General features: G+C 42.2%; 1 protein-coding gene across 1 annotated transcript in view; it reads right to left on the minus strand.

Moving 5' to 3' along the window:
* Nucleotides 1-21,647, minus strand: part of LOC126185038 (dihydropyrimidine dehydrogenase [NADP(+)]) — a 330,209-nt gene that overhangs the window by 62,292 nt on the left and 246,270 nt on the right. The window contains exons 16-17 of the mRNA XM_049927785.1: nt 16,096-16,275; nt 4,612-4,842 (exon numbers count right to left, since the gene is read on the minus strand). Coding sequence (XP_049783742.1) covers nt 4,612-4,842; nt 16,096-16,275 — 411 coding nt within the window. The remainder of the gene's footprint in view (nt 1-4,611; nt 4,843-16,095; nt 16,276-21,647) is intronic.

Genomic DNA, 21,647 nt, shown 5'->3' on the forward strand with positions numbered 1-21,647 from the left:
ATCTTTCCCAGCCAACGGTTGTTGTTGTTGCACGTTTTCAGATACTTCTCTTCTGGGATAGGGTGCTCGATCTATCTCATTATCAGCGTCTCCATTTTTCTTAAAAGCTGTTCGCAAGTGATACGGTTCCTCTAGCAAATAAACTGGCTCACAGATTTTATTAGCCCTGTCCACCAATGTTTTAATAACACCTCTCTTCTGCCTGGGATGAAGGTTCGGATCCTTGTGGAGGTAATGATAGGTGGTGTATCTTTCCTATATACCTTATGATCTAAACTCCCATCTGTCCGTTTAATTACTGAAACTTTAAAGAAACTTAAGCTGTCCATTAGCCTCTGTCTCCACAGTAAATTGTGTATCTGGATCAATACTATCTAAATTCACCAAGAAACCATCCAGTTCCTTTTCACCGTGATTCCATATCACAAAAGTATCATCCACATACCGATACCACTTCAAAGGACCTTTATTGGCTGTCTGCTACGCCTGGTGTTCAAAAAATTGTATAAAAAGATTAGCAACAGCTGGACTTAGATGGCTCCCCATTGCCACTCCTTCAATTTGTTCATAGAACTCATTGTTATACTGAAAATAAGTCGTGGATAGGCAATGTCGAAACAAAGCTATTATATCAGTCAGCTATGTAAGAAAGAGCTTCGTTGATCGGAACAGTGATGAACAGCGACATCACATTAAAACTGACAAGGATATCACTTGGGCTAACAGTAATCTCCTTCAATTTTTCGATAAAGTGCATAGAATTTTTAATATAATAATCAGTATTTCCAACATACGGTCGTAACAAGGAGGCGAGATGTCTAGCCAGCGCTCGGGTAGCGGATCCGATAGCACCGGTCTCAGTGGGACATTGGGCTTATGAACCTTAGGTAGGTAGCCCACATAATATAGGAGGGTAAGCTTCCGTTTTGCAAAGATATTTTTTGTATAGCGTAGAATGTCAGATCCCCTAATCTGGTACGTAGGTCAGAAAATTTAGAAAGAGAAATGGATAGGTTAAAGTTAGATATAGTGGGAATTAGTGAAGTTCGGTGGCAGGAGAACAAGACTTCTGGTAATGTAGGAATATGTTTAATAAGGAATAAAAAAATAGGAGCGCAGGTAGGCTACTACGAACAGGATAGTACAGGGTGTTTCAAAAATGACCGGTATATGTGAAACGGCAATAAAAACTAAACGAGCAGCGATAGAAATACACCGTTTGTTGCAATATGCTTGGGACAACAGTACATTTTCAGGCGGACAAACTTTCGAAATTACAGTAGTTACAATTTTCAACAACAGATGGCGCTGCAAGTGATGTGAAAGATGTAGAAGACAACGCAGTCTGTGGGTGCGCCATTCTGTACGTCGTCTTTCTGCTGTAAGTGTGTGCTATTCACAACGTGCAAGTGTGCTGTAGACAACATGGTTTATTCCTTAGAACAGAGGATTTTTCTGGTGTTGGAATTCCACCGCCTAGAACACATTGTTGTTGCAACAAGACGAAGTTTTCAACGGAGGTTTAATGTAACCAAAGGACCGAAAAGCGATACAATAAAGGATCTGTTTGAAAAATTTCAACGGACTGGGAACGTGACAGATGAACGTGCTGGAAAGGTAGGGCGACCGCGTACGGCAGCCACAGAGGGCAACGCGCAGCTAGTGCAGCGGGTGATCCAACAGCGGCCTCGGGTTTCCGTTCGCCGTGTTGCAGCTGCGGTCCAAATGACGCCAACGTCCACGTATCGTCTCATGCGCCAGAGTTTACACCTCTATCCATACAAAATTCAAACGCGGCAACCCCTCAGCGCCGCTACCATCGCTGCACGAGAGACATTCGCTAAGGATATAGTGCACAGGATTGATGACGGCGATATGCATGTGGGCAGCATTTGGTTTACTGACGAAGCTTATTTTTACCTGGACGGCTTCGTCAATAAACAGAACTGGCGCATATGGGGAACCGAAAAGCCCCATGTTGCAGTCCCATCGTCCCTGCATCCTCAAAAAGTACTGGTCTGGGCCGCCATTTCTTCCAAAGGAATCATTGGCCCATTTTTCAGATCCGAAACGATTACTGCATCACGCTATCTGGACATTCTTCGTGAATTTGTGGCGGTACAAACTGCCTTAGACGACACTGCGAACACATCGTGGTTTATGCAAGATGGTGCCCGGCCACATCGCACGGCCGACGTCTTTAATTTCCTGAATGAATATTTCGATGATCGTGTGATTGCTTTGGGCTATCCGAAACATACAGGAGGCGGCGTGGATTGGCCTCCCTATTCGCCAGACATGAACCCCTGTGACTTCTTTCTGTGGGGACACTTGAAAGACCAGGTGTACCGCCAGAATCCAGAAACAATTGAACAGCTGAAGCAGTACATCTCATCTGCATGTGAAGCCATTCCGCCAGACACGTTGTCAAAGGTTTCGGGTAATTTCATTCAGAGACTACGCCATATTATTGCTACGCATGGTGGATATGTGGAAAATATCGTACATAGAGTTTCCCAGACCGCAGCGCCATCTGTTGTTGACAATTGTAACTACAGTAATTTCGAAAGTTTGTCTGCCTGAAAATGTACTGTTGTCCCAAGCATATTGCAACAAACGGTGTATTTCTATCGCTGCTCGTTTAGTTTGTATTGCCGTTTCAAATATACCGGTCATTTTTGAAACACCCTGTAAATGCATTATTGTAGCCAAGATAGACATGAAGCCCACACCTACCACAGTAGTACAAGTATGTACGCCAACCAGCTCCGCAGACAGAATAATCTCTATTCCGAAGGTGGCAGGGGTAAAATACAGGGAGCGAAAGGCTACTTACAATTTGTACAGAAACCAGATGGCAGTTATAAGAGTCGAGGAGCATGAAAGGAAAGCAGTGGTTGGGAAGGGAGTGAGACAGGGCTGCAGCCTATCCCCAATGTTATTCAATCTGTATATTGAGCAAGCAGCAAGGAAACAAAAGAAAAATTTGGAGAAGGAATTAAAATCCATGGAGAAGAAATAAAGGCTTCGAGGTTTGCCGATGACATTGTAATTCTGTCGGAGACAGCGAAGGATCTGGAAGAGCAGTTGAACGGAATGGACAGTGTCTTGAAAGGAGGATATAAGATGAATATGAACAAAAGCAAAACGAGGATAATGGAATGTAGTCAAATTAACTCAGGCGATGCTGAGGGAATCAGATTAGGAAATGAGACACTTAAAGTAGTAAATGAGTTTTGTTATTTGGGAAGCAAAATAACTGATGATGGTCGAAGTAGAGAGGATATGAAATGTAGACTGCTAATGGCAAGGAAAGCGGATCTGAAGAAGAGGAGTTTGTTACCATTGATTATAGATTTAAGTGTCAGGAAGTCTTTTCTGAAAGTATTTGTATGGAGTGTAGCCACGTATGGAAGTGAAACATGGGCGATAAATGGTTTAGACAAGAAGAGAATAGAAGCTTTCGAAATGTAGTGTTACAGAAGAATGCTGAAGATTAAATGGGTAGACCACGTAACTAATGAGGAGGTACTGTACAGAATTGGGGAGGAAAGGGATTTGTGACACAACTTGACTAGAAGAAGGGATTGGTTGGTAGGATATGTTCTGAGGCAGCAAGGGATCACCAATTTAGTACTGGAGGGCAGCGTGAAGGATAAAAATAGTAGAGGGAGTCCAAGAGATGAATACGCTAAGCAGATTCGGAAGGATGTAGGTTTCAGTAGTTACTTGGAGATGAAGAAGCTTGCACAGCATAGAGGAGCATGGAGAGCTGCATAAAACCAGTCTCTGGACTGAAGACCACAACAACAGCAACAGGATCCTTTTTCAACTTTTTATAAGTGGTAGGACCCAAGAGGTCACTGATGTTACTGTGGTAGTATTCACTCTTCAATACAACGGTAACACTGCCCTTATCAGCGGTAAGTACGATAATATTCTTGTGCTCATCCATCTTCCGTAACGCCTTCTTTTCTCCTTGAGACAAATTACTGATAGGTGGCTAAGCTGTACGTAGTATCTTGGCTGTTTCTACCCTAACTTCATTGGCAGAATGTGATGGTAACAGACGAATTCCCGCCTCTATATTAGCTACAGTATCATCAATGGGAACCTTCAGTGGAGTAACTGCAAAATTTTCTCCTTTTGAGAGAACAGAAATTTCTTCCTTAGATATTTTCCGGACAAATTAATGACCGTACGGGAATTGTCTGTAACCGGTGTTTCCTGTCTGCCCTTCTGTAAATTGTCAAACTTCTTCTTCTGCCTATTAGAAGACAGTTCTGCACTACGTTCCATATATCTAAATGTTAGCCTATCCGCCTTATTCCAATCACAAAACTGTATTGTGTTGCTAACAAATAAATGGAGATTTAACGGATGACTGCTAGGTACCGACAGTCCTCGACGTGTTTGATGAATCCACTCCCGGCCTAGCAGTCAGTCGTTGGCTCATCTCGGAAGATGTCGGCAATGAAACGTCAGGAAGAAGAATTTCTACTGTTCGACCACGGCATCTTAGCCCGGAAGTTTTAATTAACGAAGATGCCGGCCGTGAAAGGCTACACGTTATGATTCCAACGCGTTAGTTCGTAGAAGATTGCCTCTCACCTCGTCCACGACGGCGACGACTTGCTTAGTGTTGTCGAGAGCCTTGTAGGCGCCGATGTGTGGCAGCGCCTGCCCCACGATGTCCTGGACGCTGGGTACGGGCTTGCGGGGCTGGTGCGCCGGCCTCAGCGGCTCGGAGGGTTTGCTTGCACCCAGGGGCCCCTGCTTCCTCTTCATCTCCGCTATGATCTCCTCTCGTCTCTGTAGATGCTCGCCGAATTGAGGCAAATTCTGCAAGCAGGAAATGTACAGGATGTATCAAAAAGGATCATCCGATTTGGCACGCAATATTCCTGAAACTTATAAAAGCATACAATGAAATTTGTTTTTTGGTGAACGGGAAAGTCAAAAAAAAATTTCATACCTTCTCATAGGTGTTCAATATGCGCCTCTTGAGATGCACAGCATTTGTCAATGTTCCCATACTGCAGCGAGCATGTCTTGAGTTACAGTTCCACAGCTGTTGTTATGCGATGTCTCAGTTCGTTCTACATCTACATCTACATCCATATTCTGCAAGCCACCTGACGGTGTGTGGCGGAGGGTACCTTGAGTACCTCTATCGGTTCTCCCTTCTATTCCAGTCTCGTATTGTTCGTGGAAAGAAAGATTGTCGGTATGCCTCAGTGTGGGCTCTAATCTCTCTGATTTTATCCTCATTGTCTCTTCGCGAGATATACGTAGGAGGGAGCAATATACTGCTTGACTTCTCGGTGAAGGTATGTTGTCGAAACTTCAACAAAAGCCCGTACCGAGCTACTGAGCGTCTCTCTTGCAGAGCCTTCCACTGGAGTTTATCTATCATCTCCGTAACGCTTTCGCGATTACCAAATGATCCTGTAACGAAGCGCGCTGGTCTCCGTTGGATCTTCTCTATCTCTTCTGTCAATCCTATTTGGTACGGATCCCACACCAGTGGGTATACAAGCAGTGGGCGAACAAGTGTACTGTAACCAACTTCCTTTGTTTTCGTTAATTGCTGTTCGTAAGGGAGCACATAAACAGAGTCTTTTATAAACCCCCACAAGAAATAATCACATACTGTCAATTCCGGGGACCTTGGAGGCCAGTCATGTAAGGTTGAATCATTTGGTCCTGTGCGACCGATGCATCGTTCAGTTATCCTTTGATTTCAAAATTCCCGCACTTCCAGATGCCAGTGTGGCGGGAACCATGCAAAACTCGAGAGCTTGCTCTTTCGAGCAGTACGTTTTTCACGCACATATCTCAAATAATATAATAGTTATGATTTTTAAAAATCGGATGATCCTTTTGATACAGCCTGTACTCCGTAGCTGTTTATAAAGGCAGTATCGGGTTGGTCTCTGAAATCTTTTAATAACCATTTCAAAGCATAACCATTTAAAGCATTTTCTAAAGAACAAAGACCAAGATGTTGATCGAACTGAAAATACATTCTACATCTACATCTACATCCATACTACGCAAGCCACCTGACGGTGTGTGGCGGAGGGTACCTTGAGTACCTCTATCGCTTCTCCCTTCTATTCCAGTCTCGTATTGTTCGTGGAAAACATTGTAGAGCTGAGTCACGTACAACAAGCGGAAACACTGTCCATCCCTAGAGCAAACTCTGGTGGAATTCGCAGATGCAGGAGAGAAGAAACAATCTTCTGAAGAATCCATGCTGTGGTCATTCGCCCATTCAAATGAGCTATGGTTAAGTTATAGGTACAAAAGTACTGCTCGATGGCATCCTAATGTGTCAGAATTGATGTAGTAGGGATATGATTGAGTGAATTAGCGGACGTTTTCTGTGACTAAAATTGGATGGCCACCCTTAAATTAAAGGTATACTGAATAGTGCGTTGACCATTCGGTTTGTGTGGTAGAGAGAAGTGGGAATCGCCAATAAGCGCCGAATCACCTCCGCGCTCTAAGGAAATCCAGAAACAACGCTGTTAGTTGGTGGAGGTTACGCTACTGGATTCCGTTACGATCTGCAAGGTCAGATACTTGACTGGTGTAACAGCCAACGCACAGTGCATGCAATAGTGAAGGCACGTAATTTTTTATCTGGGGCTTTCCCAGCGTATATAATCGTTCTTTCTGTAAACCAGCTGAACGCGTGCAGAAGATTACTACGAGGACGTCAAAAAACGATGTATGGATGTAATAAAAGACACGTGAGTGTTATAAATGTACTGTTAGAAAATTTTGATAGTTGAATTTATCTAATGAGTAGCATAACGTGGAAAATTATAATATAACGTCGTGCAACTACAAATTACGGAAAGCAAACTGGGAACTGTTGCATTCTGAGTTCAAGATACGGCTGACAGATGGAGTACGAATGTACTTGTATTTTTGTGAACAAAAATGAGGAAGAGCTCGTAGATGCCATACAAATGGCTATGAACAGAAGAATTTTAGCAACAAGTTAGTACAGAAGGAAAATCAAACCACTATAGAGCAGAGTCCTGTACAACATCTAAGTAAGGATTCCCACAGGGCTCTTTGTATGGACCAGTGTTCTGGGATATTTGTCTGGAAACTATATTACAGAAAATAGGCGAACTATCAAAAGGATTCATGGCCCACGCAGACGACTTGACAGTAATAACAAGAAACAGTAGGTTAAAATTAGAAGAAAATTGTCAATGTGTTGTGTCGTTGATTCATACGGTCATTCGGGAGGACGACGGTTCAATCCCGCGTCCGGCCATCCTGATTTAGGTTTTCCGTGATTTCCCTAAATCACTCCAGGCAAATGCCGGGATGGTTCCTCTGAAAGGGCACGGCCGACTTCCTTCCCCATCCCTCTCTAATCCGATGAGACCGATGACCACGCTGTCTGGTCTCCTTCCCAAAAAAAAAAAAAAAAAAAAAAAAAAAAAAAAAAAAAAAAAAAAAAAAAAAAACATCATACTAGGTGCTCAGAAAAAACTGAAAATGGCTAGAAACAAAACGTTATACATGGTGCTCCAAGGGTACCTGTCATGGATAAGAAATCCAACAATAAGAAAAACCAATAATTTGGTTCACATATAGGCGGTAACGAGGTACTTGAGTTGTACGTAAAACACTCACACACATTTCAAAATTGTCTGCCAACGAGTTCTTAGCCTCGTATACAAAATTGCAGAAATCCACCTACGCTTAAACAATACCGGACTGCATCATGATGCTATTCTTGACTCTACTGTAGATTACACTGCAAGTACGTGGGCGCATTAGGTAAGACTAGTTGAACCTAAGAAAACCCTACGCAAAGTGCAGGGGGCATATTTATACGATTTACAGAATGTGTACAGGAACATTTCTGCGGAATCTCTTATCATCATGTTGGGAATAATGCCTCTTAAGACGGGGCAGTTAGAAAGAAAGGAGGGCAATACTGGTTTCGAAGAAGACAAACAGAAAAAAGTGTCCAAGATATTAGGGAAAAGAGCGAACCCCAGGGAAGAAATCGCTTCGTGCATAATGATAGAATCACAAGAGGACCGGAATCCAGGTACAACGGGACGTTGGGTCTATGAGTTCTTTCTCTATATTCGGGGAAGACATAAGAGTAGTTAAATCCTACCCTTTAGAGGTGTGATCCATTTTCTTGTAAGTCATGGATGGGCCGTACCTTATGCATCTGGATAATATAGGATGTCGACTTAACGTTAGCTTTAACTGTGGAGAAACTGGAACAGTGGACCATGTTGTTCGCCAATGTATTCACTTAACGATACGTATTGCATAAAAGCCTTATGAGACGTGGTAATCATATTTTGCACTTATAAAAAGACACTCGTCTTATTTTATTTCATTTAGCCTTACGAGTTTAGACATTTCGCCATTTTCAGACCAACAGAATCCTGTCGATCAAACTAACGCATCGTATTAAAGGCAAGTGCTGCTGCACAGCAGAATAAATTTATTGTACAGGCTTAAAAAAATATTAAAATTCCGCCAGACAAGCTCAGAACGGAGTAGTTTGGAGCTGAACTGATGTTCCAATAATTATATCAGTAAAGCGTATCTCTAAAGTTAGAGACTTGGAGAACAGGACAGGAAAAAACGCAAAACACCTCTGGACTACTTAGCAATGCACTGTGTCGTAACATTATGTAGTTCCGCATCTGAGCACCGCTAGAAAGTCAGACGCTGACAGAGGACCGAGCTCGATTACCTCCAATCATTACGGAAATAACAACAGCAAGGCAAGGGGCGCTAACAGGTCCGATAAATGGGGACAAATACGCTCTTGTACTCAGAGCCCCCGGCTCATAGGCGGGAGTTCGGTTCCTATGAAAAACGCAGCTTTCGGAACAAAAGACACATTGTGTCGTGTTGTCATTCTGTCCGTGTCGAAGAATCAGGGAGAAAGACAATCTAATAACTTTGAGTGAAACCGTGACGAGTTGTTCGATGATGGCCAGCCTGCTACTTGCTTTCTGACTTCAACATCGCGCTGCCAAACCTGATGCATACCACAGCCGTGGTCTGCCGTTGCGGACTACTGGGTCATTGTGGATGAGAAGGCTAGTGAGCAGCCAGCCCTCCTCCTTCTGTGGGTCATCACGGATGATCTGCAAGTTGCCATCTTCGCACCGACATGTCGGGGGGCGGCCGCGCATTCTCGTGGCCGACTGGTGATCATCTGCTGCGGTCTCGGTCGATCCAGGGTGGGTGACCAGGGCTTCTCTGCACGACAACGGTCACGCTTGACCACAGTTGTCAGACTCCAAGTGAGATCACGACGGGGCAGTCAACGAGAGGGATCTGGGTCACTATACTACACTACTGGCCATTAAAATTGCTACACCAAGAAGAAATGCAGATGATAAACGGGTATTCATTGGACAAGTATATTATACTAGAACTGATATGTGATTACATTTTCACGCAGTTTGGGTGCATAGATCCTGATAAATAAGTACCCAAAAACAACCACCTCTGGCCGTAATAACGGCCTTGATACGCCTGGGCATTAGGTCAAACAGAGCTTGGATGGCATGTACAGGTACAGCTGCCCATGCAGCTTCAACACGATACCACAGTTCATCAAGAGTAATGACTGGCGTATTGTGACGAGCCAGTTGCTCGGCCACCATTGACTAGACGTTTTCAATTGGTGAGAGTTCTGGAGAATGTGCTGGCCAGGGCAGCAGTCGAACATTTTCTGTATCCAGAAAGGCTCTTACAGGACCTGCAACATACGGCCGTGCAATATCCTGCTGAAATGTAGGGTTTCGCAGGGATCGAATGAAGGGTAGAGCCACGGGTCGTAACACATCTGAAATGTAACGTCCATTGTTCAAAGTGCCGTCAGTACGAACAAGAGGTGACCGAAACGCGTAACCAATGGCACCCCATACCATCACGCCGGGTGATAGCCAGTATGGCGAACACGAATTCACGTTTCCAATGTGCGTTCACCGCGATGTCACCAAGCACGGATGCGACCATCATGATGCTGTAAACAGAGCCTGGATTCATCCGAAAAAATGACGTTTTTGCCATTCGTGCACCGAGGTTCGTCGTTGAGTACACCATCGCAGGCGCTACTGTCTGCGATGCAGCGTCAGGGGTAACCGCAGCCATGGTCTCCGAGCTGATAGTCCGTGCTGCTGCAAACGTCGTCGAACTGTTCGTGCAGATGGTTGTCGTCTTGCAAACGTTCCCATCTGTTGACTCAGCAACCGAGACGTGGCTGCACGATCCGTTACAGCCATGCGGATAAGATGCCTGTCATCTCGACTGCTAGTGATACGAGGCCGTTGGGATCCAGCACGGCGTTCCGTATTACCCTCCGGAACCCACCGATTCCATATTCTGCTAACAGTCATTGGATCTTGACCAACGCGAGCAGCAATATCGCGATACGGTAAACCGCGATCGCGATATGCTACAATCCGACCTTTATCAAAGTCGGAAACGTGATGGTACGCATTTCTCCTCCTTACACGAGGCATCACAACAACGTTTCACCAGGCAACGCCGGTCAATTGGTGTTTGTGTATTAGAAATCGGTTGGAAACTTTCCTCATGTCAGCACGTTGTAGGTGTCGCCACCGGCGCCAACCTTGTGTGAATGCTCCGAAAAGCTTATTATTTACATATCACAGCAACGTATTCCTGTCGGTTAAATTTCGCGTCTGTAGCATGTCATCTTCGTGTTGTAGCAATTTTAATGGCCAGTAGTGTATGTACTAAACTGTATGTTTGGGAGTGCCAGGAGTTGTGTAGACATGGAGGCTGTCCTCTGCGACATGTTGTAGTACGGCTACAACAAGGAGAAGACTGAATATTCCCCGCGGGTCAGCGTGTGTCCGTCCTGGATTCCTCAAGTAATTAAGGAGATCTCCTTAGCAGAGGAGACGGCACAGAGTGGGACTGTTGGGACGTTAAACAAGTATGAAGCCATTCGAGCTCAGTGAAAGTTTTTAAAGAAATATTGAGCTCATGTAATGCGGTGTCTTTAGCCTGGTCATGGTCTCCCCTATTCGAGAAACACTATGCTAACGCCGGACGCAGAAAAGCACTTTTCTAGTCCAGTCCATTTAACAAAATTAAATACGTCATGCGGAAGAAAGTAATAATTATTATTACTGTTGTTAACATACGAAACGAAAGGACCGAGGTCTTATGTAGTAAGTAGTTAAGGTAGTATGTAGTTAAATTTTGATAGGAAATGAAGTGTTTCTGTAAAAATTGTTATTAAATGAAATTATAAAATAATATTTATAATTCAAGACGAATGATTATTGGTTACCGTTGAGAATGAGAAATTCGATGTGACTTCAACTTCCTCATGTATTCCCCTTCACGGTAAGATGCACATTAAAGGGCGAGGACACTTTTAACTATTCGAGCAGAATAGTCTTAAGATGCAACAAAGTAAGTCATTAATATTACTGTGTAAGAAATGAGAGAACAATATTTTAATTGGAACTTACTTATTATTACTATTTAATGTTGTAGTTAACTGCCAATGTTGTAAAATTAGTTCTTATGGGGAAAGGAACGAGCTATTTTTTGCGAAAATAATCTTAATTCAAGCAAATACACTGACGGAAATGGAAACTGTTACGTGATGAACATCTTGACTAAACGCTACCAAACAGATACTCTAGTATTTCCATGCTTGTGGAATGTGTTGATTCAAGTTTCATTCTTATGTGAGTTTATTTTCAGTTTTTTCCAGTAGTGTCGTGCCTATAGATGAAGAAGATGTGATTACGTGATGGCTATTGGACATGGCTGACGTTACAGGATGATGAAGATGTGATTCCGTGATGGCTAATGGACATGGTTAACGTTACTGCAGCTTTTCGGTGAAGATCTAAACATAGCAGCCCCAGAGAACATGCGCGTGCATCATATTCCTAACTTTGAAGAAGGTCGAATTACCGGCATGAAAAACATGGCAGCATCACACCGACGTATCGCACAGATGCAGTGACTGCAGGGCAGACGAAGTGTACTCAGGACGACAGTGTGAAAACGCGTCCTAATAGGACTGCACCGCGAGGAGATCGTAGGATTGTCGCCTGGCTCTGACGAATAGTCGGGTGATAACAGCTGATATCCGGGCAGATTTTTAAGCAGCGTGGCACCGTCAACAGTCGTGAACAGATTATTTGAAGTTGGATTGAAATTTGAAGTTGCCAGGCGCCTTTTACGCTGACACCATACCACGGACAACAGGTGACATTCTGTGGTGTTCAGCGATGGCTCCTTCTCCGGTTTTTAGTAGTCGTATCGTGTCCGTAGACGACCTGATGAAAGGTCATAGGAAGCAGCGATTCTCAAGATCCATATCTCAGCAACCCCTTGAATCATGATATGGGCTATGACAACAGGAGTGATTGGAAATTGTAGAGGGTTCAAATGGTTCAAATGGCTCTGAGCACTATGGGACTTAACATCTTAGGTCATCAGTCCCCTAGAACCTAGAACTACTTAAACCTAACTAACCTAACGACATCACACACATCTATGCCCGAGGCAGGATTCGAACCTGCGACCGTAGCAGTCCCGCGGTTCCGGACTACAGCGCCTAGAACCGCAAGACCACCGCGGCCGGCAATTGTAGAGGGGAGGAGGAATGTTCGCCGGTATGTTGTGGCAAGAATCGTAATACCAGGTGTCTTACCCATCGTGACCTTGGTATGAAATGGCATATTCCAGTAGCACAGTGCAAGAACTCGAACTGTAGGTGACACCACAAACTGCAGGAGAGTGTACGGATCCTTGAAGGCGTCCGCTGTGCCCTGATTTGTCACGCATAAAGCATTTATAGGATACGTTACATAGACGTATATATTCACATCAGTCTCCAGCCAGTAATCTACATGACCTTGGAAGTGCGTGTGATTCAGGCGTGGCAAGGTATTCGTTAAGATGACTTTTGGAGGCTGTTGCTTCCATGCCACAACGAATATAACCGGATAAACTGATTCTTCCGTCGATTCTTGGTAGAAAAACTTCATAATTGTAAATGGAAAGCAGAATATTATGTACGTTCTACAGAATTAATTTATTTTGTTTACCGGTTTTCGGATTACAAGGCCATTACTTTAACTCACTAGCGTCGTCAAAGAGGAAACAATATTCAAGAGCAGCATTGAAAAATATTTCACATCCAAAGAGAGATACCAACACAGAGTAACTGTCATCTTTGACAGTGCGGTGGTAACGCAATTAAAACGTTAAACAGCAAATAAATAGAAACGGAATCAACCAGAAAAACGTTAATAGTAATCTAAACAGCGCCTGTAGAACGCTTTAAATTAACAATCCTAATAAAATAAATTTAGCGTGTGCGAAGAGTACTGAGGAATAGCTTGCAGAAGAATTATACATGGAAGTCGAGGAGTACAAATTTATTTATCCTGATTGGATAAGTTTTATGTTGGTCATTGAGGCAGAGACATAACAACTAGGTTGACAGAACACGAATGTAGCTGGAAGGTGCAGCATTGTGACTTAATATTTGCTGAGAATATACTGAGTGAGGGCCACAGCTACCAGTCACAGTCCCATGTCCTCCACTTAGCGAACAAAGGCAAATAACGTAATCTGTTGTCAGCCCTGGAAGTCAACAAGCATCTGACCCACAGTCCTGATTTAATATTAAACGACCAAACAGGGCTCAATACTTCCCCTCATCTAAATTTCACTTAATCCTTACAGTCCTCTAACGCTTCCCACACTGTCTGTTCCATTGTGATCCTCCATTTTTCCTGTATTTATGTTTTATTGTGAATGTCTACTTACTCCTTATATTCTGTTTTTACAAATGTCAGTTCTATGTTTCACATTGTTTCTGTATCACCTTCTATATGTTACACATTTTCAAGCTATTCTTTAGTAGGTACTCTATTTTATTTTATTGCGATTGTTAATTTAATTTAAATTCTTTTATGGGCACTGTTTAGTGTTGATGTTTTCTGGTTTGTTCCCTTTATATTTTTTTTCATGTTTAACTTCAACGTTTTTAACTGCATTACCACTACACTATCAGAGGTGATATTTACTGTGGATTCATATCTCACTCTAAATGTGTAATACCTCTTTCAGTGTTGTTCTTAAATACTGTACTCTCTTTGACGACGATAGTCAGTTAAAGTTTGATGATGGCTCTGTGAGCCGAAAATCGGCTTACAGAATAAGTTAATGCTGTAGAACATACATAATATTGTGCTTTTCATTCATAATTAATATAGGAGTACGTGTCTTTGGTGGGTCGTTTCTGTTACTGGCGTGGGTGGACATTAATTCCAAATGGAATGAAAGCTTAATGATTTAGAAACCGCATTGTGGTCAACATCTACATCACGCTTGATAAATACATGATTGATGCTTCATGGTATAGCCAGTACCCCTCCCGTCAGTGTATGAGCTAATACCTCAACCCAATAAGAAAGAACAGTGATTAAGCGGACAGTATTTTCCAATCTAACGGAAGTAAGACATCGTTTTCTGGTACGGGAGAATGAGGACTACAGAGCTAAAAGTTTTCATAGTAGTGTTATGAAGAAACGACTATCCCATAGCATCACCGGCACACAAAATGTGTCTAGTTTTTACAAATCGGATACAGCATACGTACGTATAATACAGGGTGATTCAAAAAGAATACCACAACTTCAGGAATTTAAAACTCTGCAACGACAAAAGGCAGAGCTAAGCACTATCTGTCGGCGAATTAAGGGAGCTATAAAGTTTCATTTAGTTGTACATTTGTTCGCTTGAGGCGCTGTTGACTAGGCGTCAGCGTCAGTTGATGCTAAGATGGCGACTGCTCAACAGAAAGCTTTTTGTGTTATTGAGTACGGCAGAAGTGAATCGACGACAGTTGTTCAGCGTGCATTTCGAACGAAGAATGGTGTTAAACCTCCTGATAGGTGGTGTATTAAACGTTGGTATAAACAGTTTACAGAGAATGGGTGTTTGTGCAAAGGGAAAAGATCTGGACGGCCGAGAACGAGTGATGAAAACGTAGCACGCATCCAGCAAGCATTTGTTCGCAGCCCAGGAAAATCGACTCCAGAGCTAGCAGAGAGCTGCAAATTCCACAATCAACTGTATGGAGAGTCCTACGAAAAAGGTTAGTTATGAAACCTTATCGTCTGAAATTGGTTCAAGCACTGTCTGCAGCTGATAAGATTAAAAGAATCGATTTCTGTGATTTTATCCTTGCTCAAATGGAAACAGATGAATCTTTCGTTTCAAAGATTGTGTTTAGTGATGAAGCAACTTTCCACACTAACGGGAAAGTCAACCGTCACAATGTCTGTATATGGGGCACTGAGAATCCGCGGGAAACAACTCAGTATGAACGTGACTCGCCTAAGGTGAACGTATTCTGTGCCATTTCAGCCAATGAAGTTTTTGGTCCCTTTTTCTTCGAAGGTGCTACTGTAACTGGACTACAGTATCTGGAGATGTTAGAGAATTGGCTGTTCCCTCAGCTCGAACAAGAAGCACAACAATTCATATTTCAGCAGGATGGAGCGCCACCACATTGGCACTTATCTGTCCGTAACTACCTGAACGTCGACTGCCCGAGGCGATGGATCGGCCGCCAGGCAGCCCGTGACAGAGCACTTCATCACTGGCCTCCAAGAAGCCCTGATCTTACCCCCTGCGATTTTTTCTTATACGGGTATGTTAAGGATATCGTGTTTCGGCCACCTCTCCCAGCCGCCATTGATGATTTGAAACGAGAAATAACAGCAGCTATCCAAACTGTTACGCCTGATATGCTACAGAGAGTGTGGAACGAGTTGGAGTATCGGGTTGATATTGCTCGAGTGTCTGGAGGGGGCCATATTGCACATGTCTGAACTTGTTTTTGAGTGAAAGAAAAACCTTTTTAAATACTCTTTGTAATGATGTATAACAGAAGGTTATATTATGTTTCTTTCATTAAATACACATTTTTAAAGTTGTGGTATTCTTTTTGAATCACCCTGTATTATATTGCCCATCAACGTCGCAGATATGAATTATAGACGTAAGTACCTTTCCGAGGATGTTCTGGAGAGAAACGACCGGCTTTCCTTTCTGATGTTTCTCCGTCGGCGGAGACTGGCCGTCCCACGAGCTGAGTTCTTCTATGGAGCGTAGGTAGAGCAGCGTCTTGAGGCCCGTCACGTAGTCTTCAATCAGTGTGAAGTCCTGGTTCTGTATAGCACTTCCCACCTGAAAGCGAAAGAGAAGAACGGTAAGGCTCTCTCCCCTAGCAAGGCGTCAATGCAACCTTCACCTATCGTTCCAGAAGTGGATTCCCTCTGAATAGTCTGCGAGTTCAGTTTACAAAAAACTATACGCCTTGTAAGTATTATCGAGATGAAGACGGACTGCATGGGACTTATTTATTTTTTATAATGACATTACATTGTGATAATTATTGAAGCGGTAGGCAACGTGCACTTTGTACATCAAAATACTTCGACGTGTGCGTAATGGTATGGAAATCTAGCTGGTTAATGACTAAACACATCATCTAGCATGAGATTTTCCATTTTCAAAGCCATCGCACGAATATCAAATCTGATCTGTAATGATAAACATGGCGCTGCATCAACGGATGGTCAGTTCCCCTAAAGCAGACAGAAACCTGGACGTTACGATTAAAAGCAATCAGTTGTGGTAACGTATTTGAAATGTGGTTATACGACACCTCAACCCGACAGATTATCCAATGCAATTATTCTCTAAAGAGCCGGAAAAACTGGTTTATGTGAACAAGTCTTACAAGAATGTAAGTGCCAACTGTTTCAGATGATCGCGATGAGAATGATGGAGAAAAACGACTGGCATCGAATGGAGATAGATTTCGTGCGAAGACGACATAAACGGAGCAGATATGACACTGTTACTTGAAAGACCTCTAGGGATGTGTAGCAGTCCTATTTCAGAAAGATTTTTTAACGTACGCGTATTGACACTTTTTTTGCAAAATATTCCTTTGGACGGGGATGGAGCATATGACATAGGTGGTGAAGTGGACAAGGGAAATTCCCTGACTCGCGGCACAAATTTATTCTCTGTTGAGCTGCTTCAGCGTCATCATCAGCCACAGTATAATGGAGCTGTGAGGTTGATTAATGTGGAGTTACAGACAACATTGACGGCATCCGAATTCGCCATGTTGCTCTGATGCCTATCGGGACTATCAATGGATGTGGTTTCACTAGGCATGACCTACACCGAAATAGGACTGGGAAGGGAAGATTGGTACCGCTGATTCATCAAAGTACAGGGGGTGGATCTCAGACCATGCACGGCCAAATACCCGTTGACACAGCTAAGGGAAATAGATCACTTTTAGGATGACTTCAAACAGCAGGTTCCCTTGCTTCAAGATTACCTCCAGCAGCTTAAAAAATTCTAAAACAAACACTCACTAGATAGGTCCTAACACACCAAATGACACACATACTACATGTCACAAAGAAAATGAAATCATTGGGAAAAGCAACATGGGACATTTCACAGCCTTAACAATCCTTCATCAAAACACATAATCAAATGGTTCAAATGGCTCTGAGCACTATGGGACTTAACATCTTAGGTCATCAGTCCCCTAGAACTTAGAACTACTTAAACCTAACTAACCTAAGGGCATCACACACATCCATGCCCGAGGCAGGATTCGAACCTGCGACCGTAGCAGTCCCGCGGTTCCGGACTGCAGCGCTTAGAACCGCACGGCCACCGCGGCCGGCAACACATAATCAATAAAAAATAAAATAGAGAAATTTGAAGCTGAACTCAAACATTTGACTCCCCCCGTCGGGGGTTCGAGTCCTCCCTGGGACATGGGTGTGTGTGTTGTCAGTAGTGTAACTTAGTTTAAGTTTGATTAAGTAGTGTATGAGCCTAGGGACCGATAACCTTAGCAGTTTGGTCCCATAGGAACTTACCACAAGTTTCCAAATAATTTTTTCCAACTTTTGAACTACTCAGTAGCTTATGTCTCCGGGCACTGGTATAGACACACAGAAATCCAACATATCATATTATCATTGTACGAAAGGATAGACTCTTATTGTAGGCCTATTTCAAAGGACGGAGGATCATACATTTATATCAGAAAAGGAAAACAGTTCAAATCAAGATCTGACCGTAATGCAGTAAGTGAAGTTAAACATCAGCTACTGAAGTAACAGTGCTTGATAATACCAAGAAGTTAATCATTTTGGGTGTATAAAAATCTCCCAGTGGGAGTGTGGCACGTTTTTTTAGTAAAGAAACAGCTGTTTTAGATAAAATCTCAAGTACAAAAGTCAACGTAATTTTGTGTGGAGGAACAAATACAAACACAAATACTTTAAATGAAGCTAGTAGCAGTCTCAAAAATGTCCTTCAGAGTTCTGACATCGTCCTGGTGGTCATTAGTGCTACAAGGGTTACTACAGCTACTACATCAGTAATTGACAATGTGGTCACAAATATGGACAGGAAAAGTGTCAAGTAGCTATAGAAGATCTTTGACTATCAGACAATATCTGTCAAATAATAACAGTAAAATCGCGTGTGGAAAATTCCGTAAATTGTAAGCTTATGAATGACATTTATCAGAAATCAAAATACAAGATTTTTGTAAAGAATTAGCAAACCAAGTGTGGGATGAAGTGCACAGGAAAGCCGATATAAATATGCAATTATCTAAATTCTCAGCATTATTTAAACTGAACTTTGAAAAGACATTTTCAAAAGTATCAATGTCTCACAAAAACAAATGGATAACGGCAGGTATTACGTAAGAAGTCCACCAAAACCCTTCAGCACCTCCGTTCCATGAAAAAGAGTCATAATGAGCCAGAGTTTCTGAATTTCTATCACAGGTAGAAAAGATTTATAGGAAGCTACTGATCGCTGCAAAAATGTCATATAATAATAAAAAAAATAGAATGCAAAGAATAAAAGTAAAACAGTGTGGGAGTCATGAAAAAAGGAAACAGGGAGAGACAAACAAAGGCAGAAAAACATACTGATAAGGGAGGGGGATAAATTAATCAATGATCAACACCACCTATTAAACAATGTAAATGACCATTTTTCAAGTATTGCAAAGAAGTTACAGCATCAATTTTCAAAAAACGTTTATAACATATATAGCATCTGTAAATAATTAGGTACTGAGTGCAATGATGTTGCTGCAAGCCACAGAGCACGAAATCCGTAAAACTGTACAAAAACTAAAAAAATAAAATGTCAGTAGACTTAGATAAAGTACCTACATGTGTACTGAAACAATGCATAGAAAGCATACAACCTCCCTTAGCAAACGTAATAAACGAATCCTTTACAGCAGGGAAATTTCCAAAGTATTTAAACAGACAAGAGTATTTCCAGAGTATTTAAACAGACAAGAGCTATATCTCTGCTAAAGAAAGGTAATGCAGCCAAATGCATAGAAAATTAATGGCCCGTTTCCCTGCTGTCACTATTCTAAAAAATAAGAGAACTAATTTTGAAAGACAGATTAATGAGGTACTTGAACAAAGGCAACGTTTTAATTGAATGACTGTTTGGTTTCCGGAGTGGTAGAAGTACGGAATCAGCCCCAGTGGCATTCACAAACCTAGTACTTGATAGTGTTAACAATGATGAATGTGTGACTGATTAGTTCCGATCACACTTAGCAAGTTTGGTACAAAGAATGGAGATAACATATACCTTAAATAAATATAAAATTTTAGTGACACAATAAGCAGAGCCAAAACACATTAATAAGGGGGTTCCTCAGGGTAGCTTTTTAGGACCAATACGCTTCATGATATACATAAATAACTTTTGCACTTGTGTTAGTCGTGGAGGAAAAATTCTCTTAGCTGATGACAGCAATATTATAGTCACTGAGAAAACAAGAGAACTCCTTTCAGAAAGAGCAAATGAAACCCTCAAGGAAGTCAACAATAGGTCAATAAGCAATAAAGTGACACCGAACATGAAGAAAACAAATGCCATGAATTATAGTCCGAAGAGGGAAAATGACACTCTTAAATTAAATGTAGACGGCACTTCTACAGGCAGGGTAATAAATGCAAAATTTCTAGAAATGATTATTGACTCTCAGTTGAAGCGATGTGAACACGCAAAGATATTTGCAGCCAGAATGTCATCAGCATATTATGCCGTTATGTCCTATCATCAATGTGTAACAACCAGTGTCTTTTAGTTACGTATTGTTCATAAGTACACTCAGTTATTAGCTGCTGTTGTTGTTGTGGTCTTCAGTCCTGAGACTGGTTTGATGCAGCTCTCCATGCTACTCTATCCTGTGCAAGCTTCTTCATCTCCCAGTACTTACTGCAACCTACATCCTTCTGAATCTGCTTAGTGTATTCATCTCTTGGTCTCCCTCTACGATTTTTGCCCTTCCCGCTACCCTCCAATACTAAATTGGTGATCCCTTGATGCCTCAGAACATGTCCTACCAACCGATGCCTTCTTCTAGTCAAGTTGTGCCACAAATTTCTCTTCTCCCCAATCCTATTCAACACCTTCTCATTAATTATGTGATCTTCAGCATTCTTCTGTAGCACCACATTTCAAAAGCTTCTATTCTCTTCTTGTCTAAACTATTTATCGTCCATGTTTCACTTCCATGCATGGCTACACTCCATACAAATACTTTCAGAAACGACGTCCTGACACTTAAATCTTTACTCGATTTTAACAAATTTCTCTTCTTCAGAAACGCTTTCCTTGCCATTGCCAGTCTACATTTTATATCCTCCCTACTTCGACGATCATCAGTTATTTTGCTACTCAAATAGCAAAACTCCTTTACTACTTTAAGTGTCTCATTTCCTAATCTAATACCCTCAGCATCACCCGACTTAATTCGACTACATTCCATTATCCTCGTTTTGCTTTTGTTGATGTTCATCTTATATCCTCCTTTCAAGACACTATCCATTCCGTTCAACTGCTCTTCTAAGTCCTTTGCTGTCTCTGACAGAATTACAATGTCATCGGCGAACCTCAAAGTTTTTATTACTTCTCCATGGATTTTAATACCTACTCCGAATTTTTCTTTTGTTTCCTTCACTGCTTGTTCAATATATAAATTGAATAACATCGGGGAAAGGCTAAACCCCTGTCTCACTCCCTTCCCAACCACTGCTTCCCTTTCATACCCCTCGACTCTTATAACTGCCATCTGGTTTCTGTACAAATTGTAAATAGCCTTTCGCTCCCTGTATTTCACCTCTGCCACCTTCAGAATTTGAAAGAGAGTATTCCAGTCAACATTGTCAAAAGCTTTCTCTAAGTCTACAAATGCTAGAAACGTAGGTTTGCCTTTCCTTAATCTAAGTTCTAAGATAAGTCGTAGGGTCAGTATTGCCTCACGTGTTCCAATATTTCTACGGAATCCAAACTGATCTTCCCCTAGGTCAGCTTCTACTAGTTTTTCCATTCGTCTGTAAAGAATTCGCGTTAGTATTTTGCAGCCGTGACTTATTAAACTGATAGTTCGGTAATTTTCACATCTGTCAACAGCTGCTTTCTTTGGGATTGGAATTATTATATTCTTCTTGGAGTCTGAGGGTATTTCG

Source organism: Schistocerca cancellata, chromosome 4 (assembly GCF_023864275.1).
Source record: "Schistocerca cancellata isolate TAMUIC-IGC-003103 chromosome 4, iqSchCanc2.1, whole genome shotgun sequence".
Taxonomy (NCBI): Eukaryota; Metazoa; Arthropoda; class Insecta; order Orthoptera; family Acrididae; genus Schistocerca; species Schistocerca cancellata.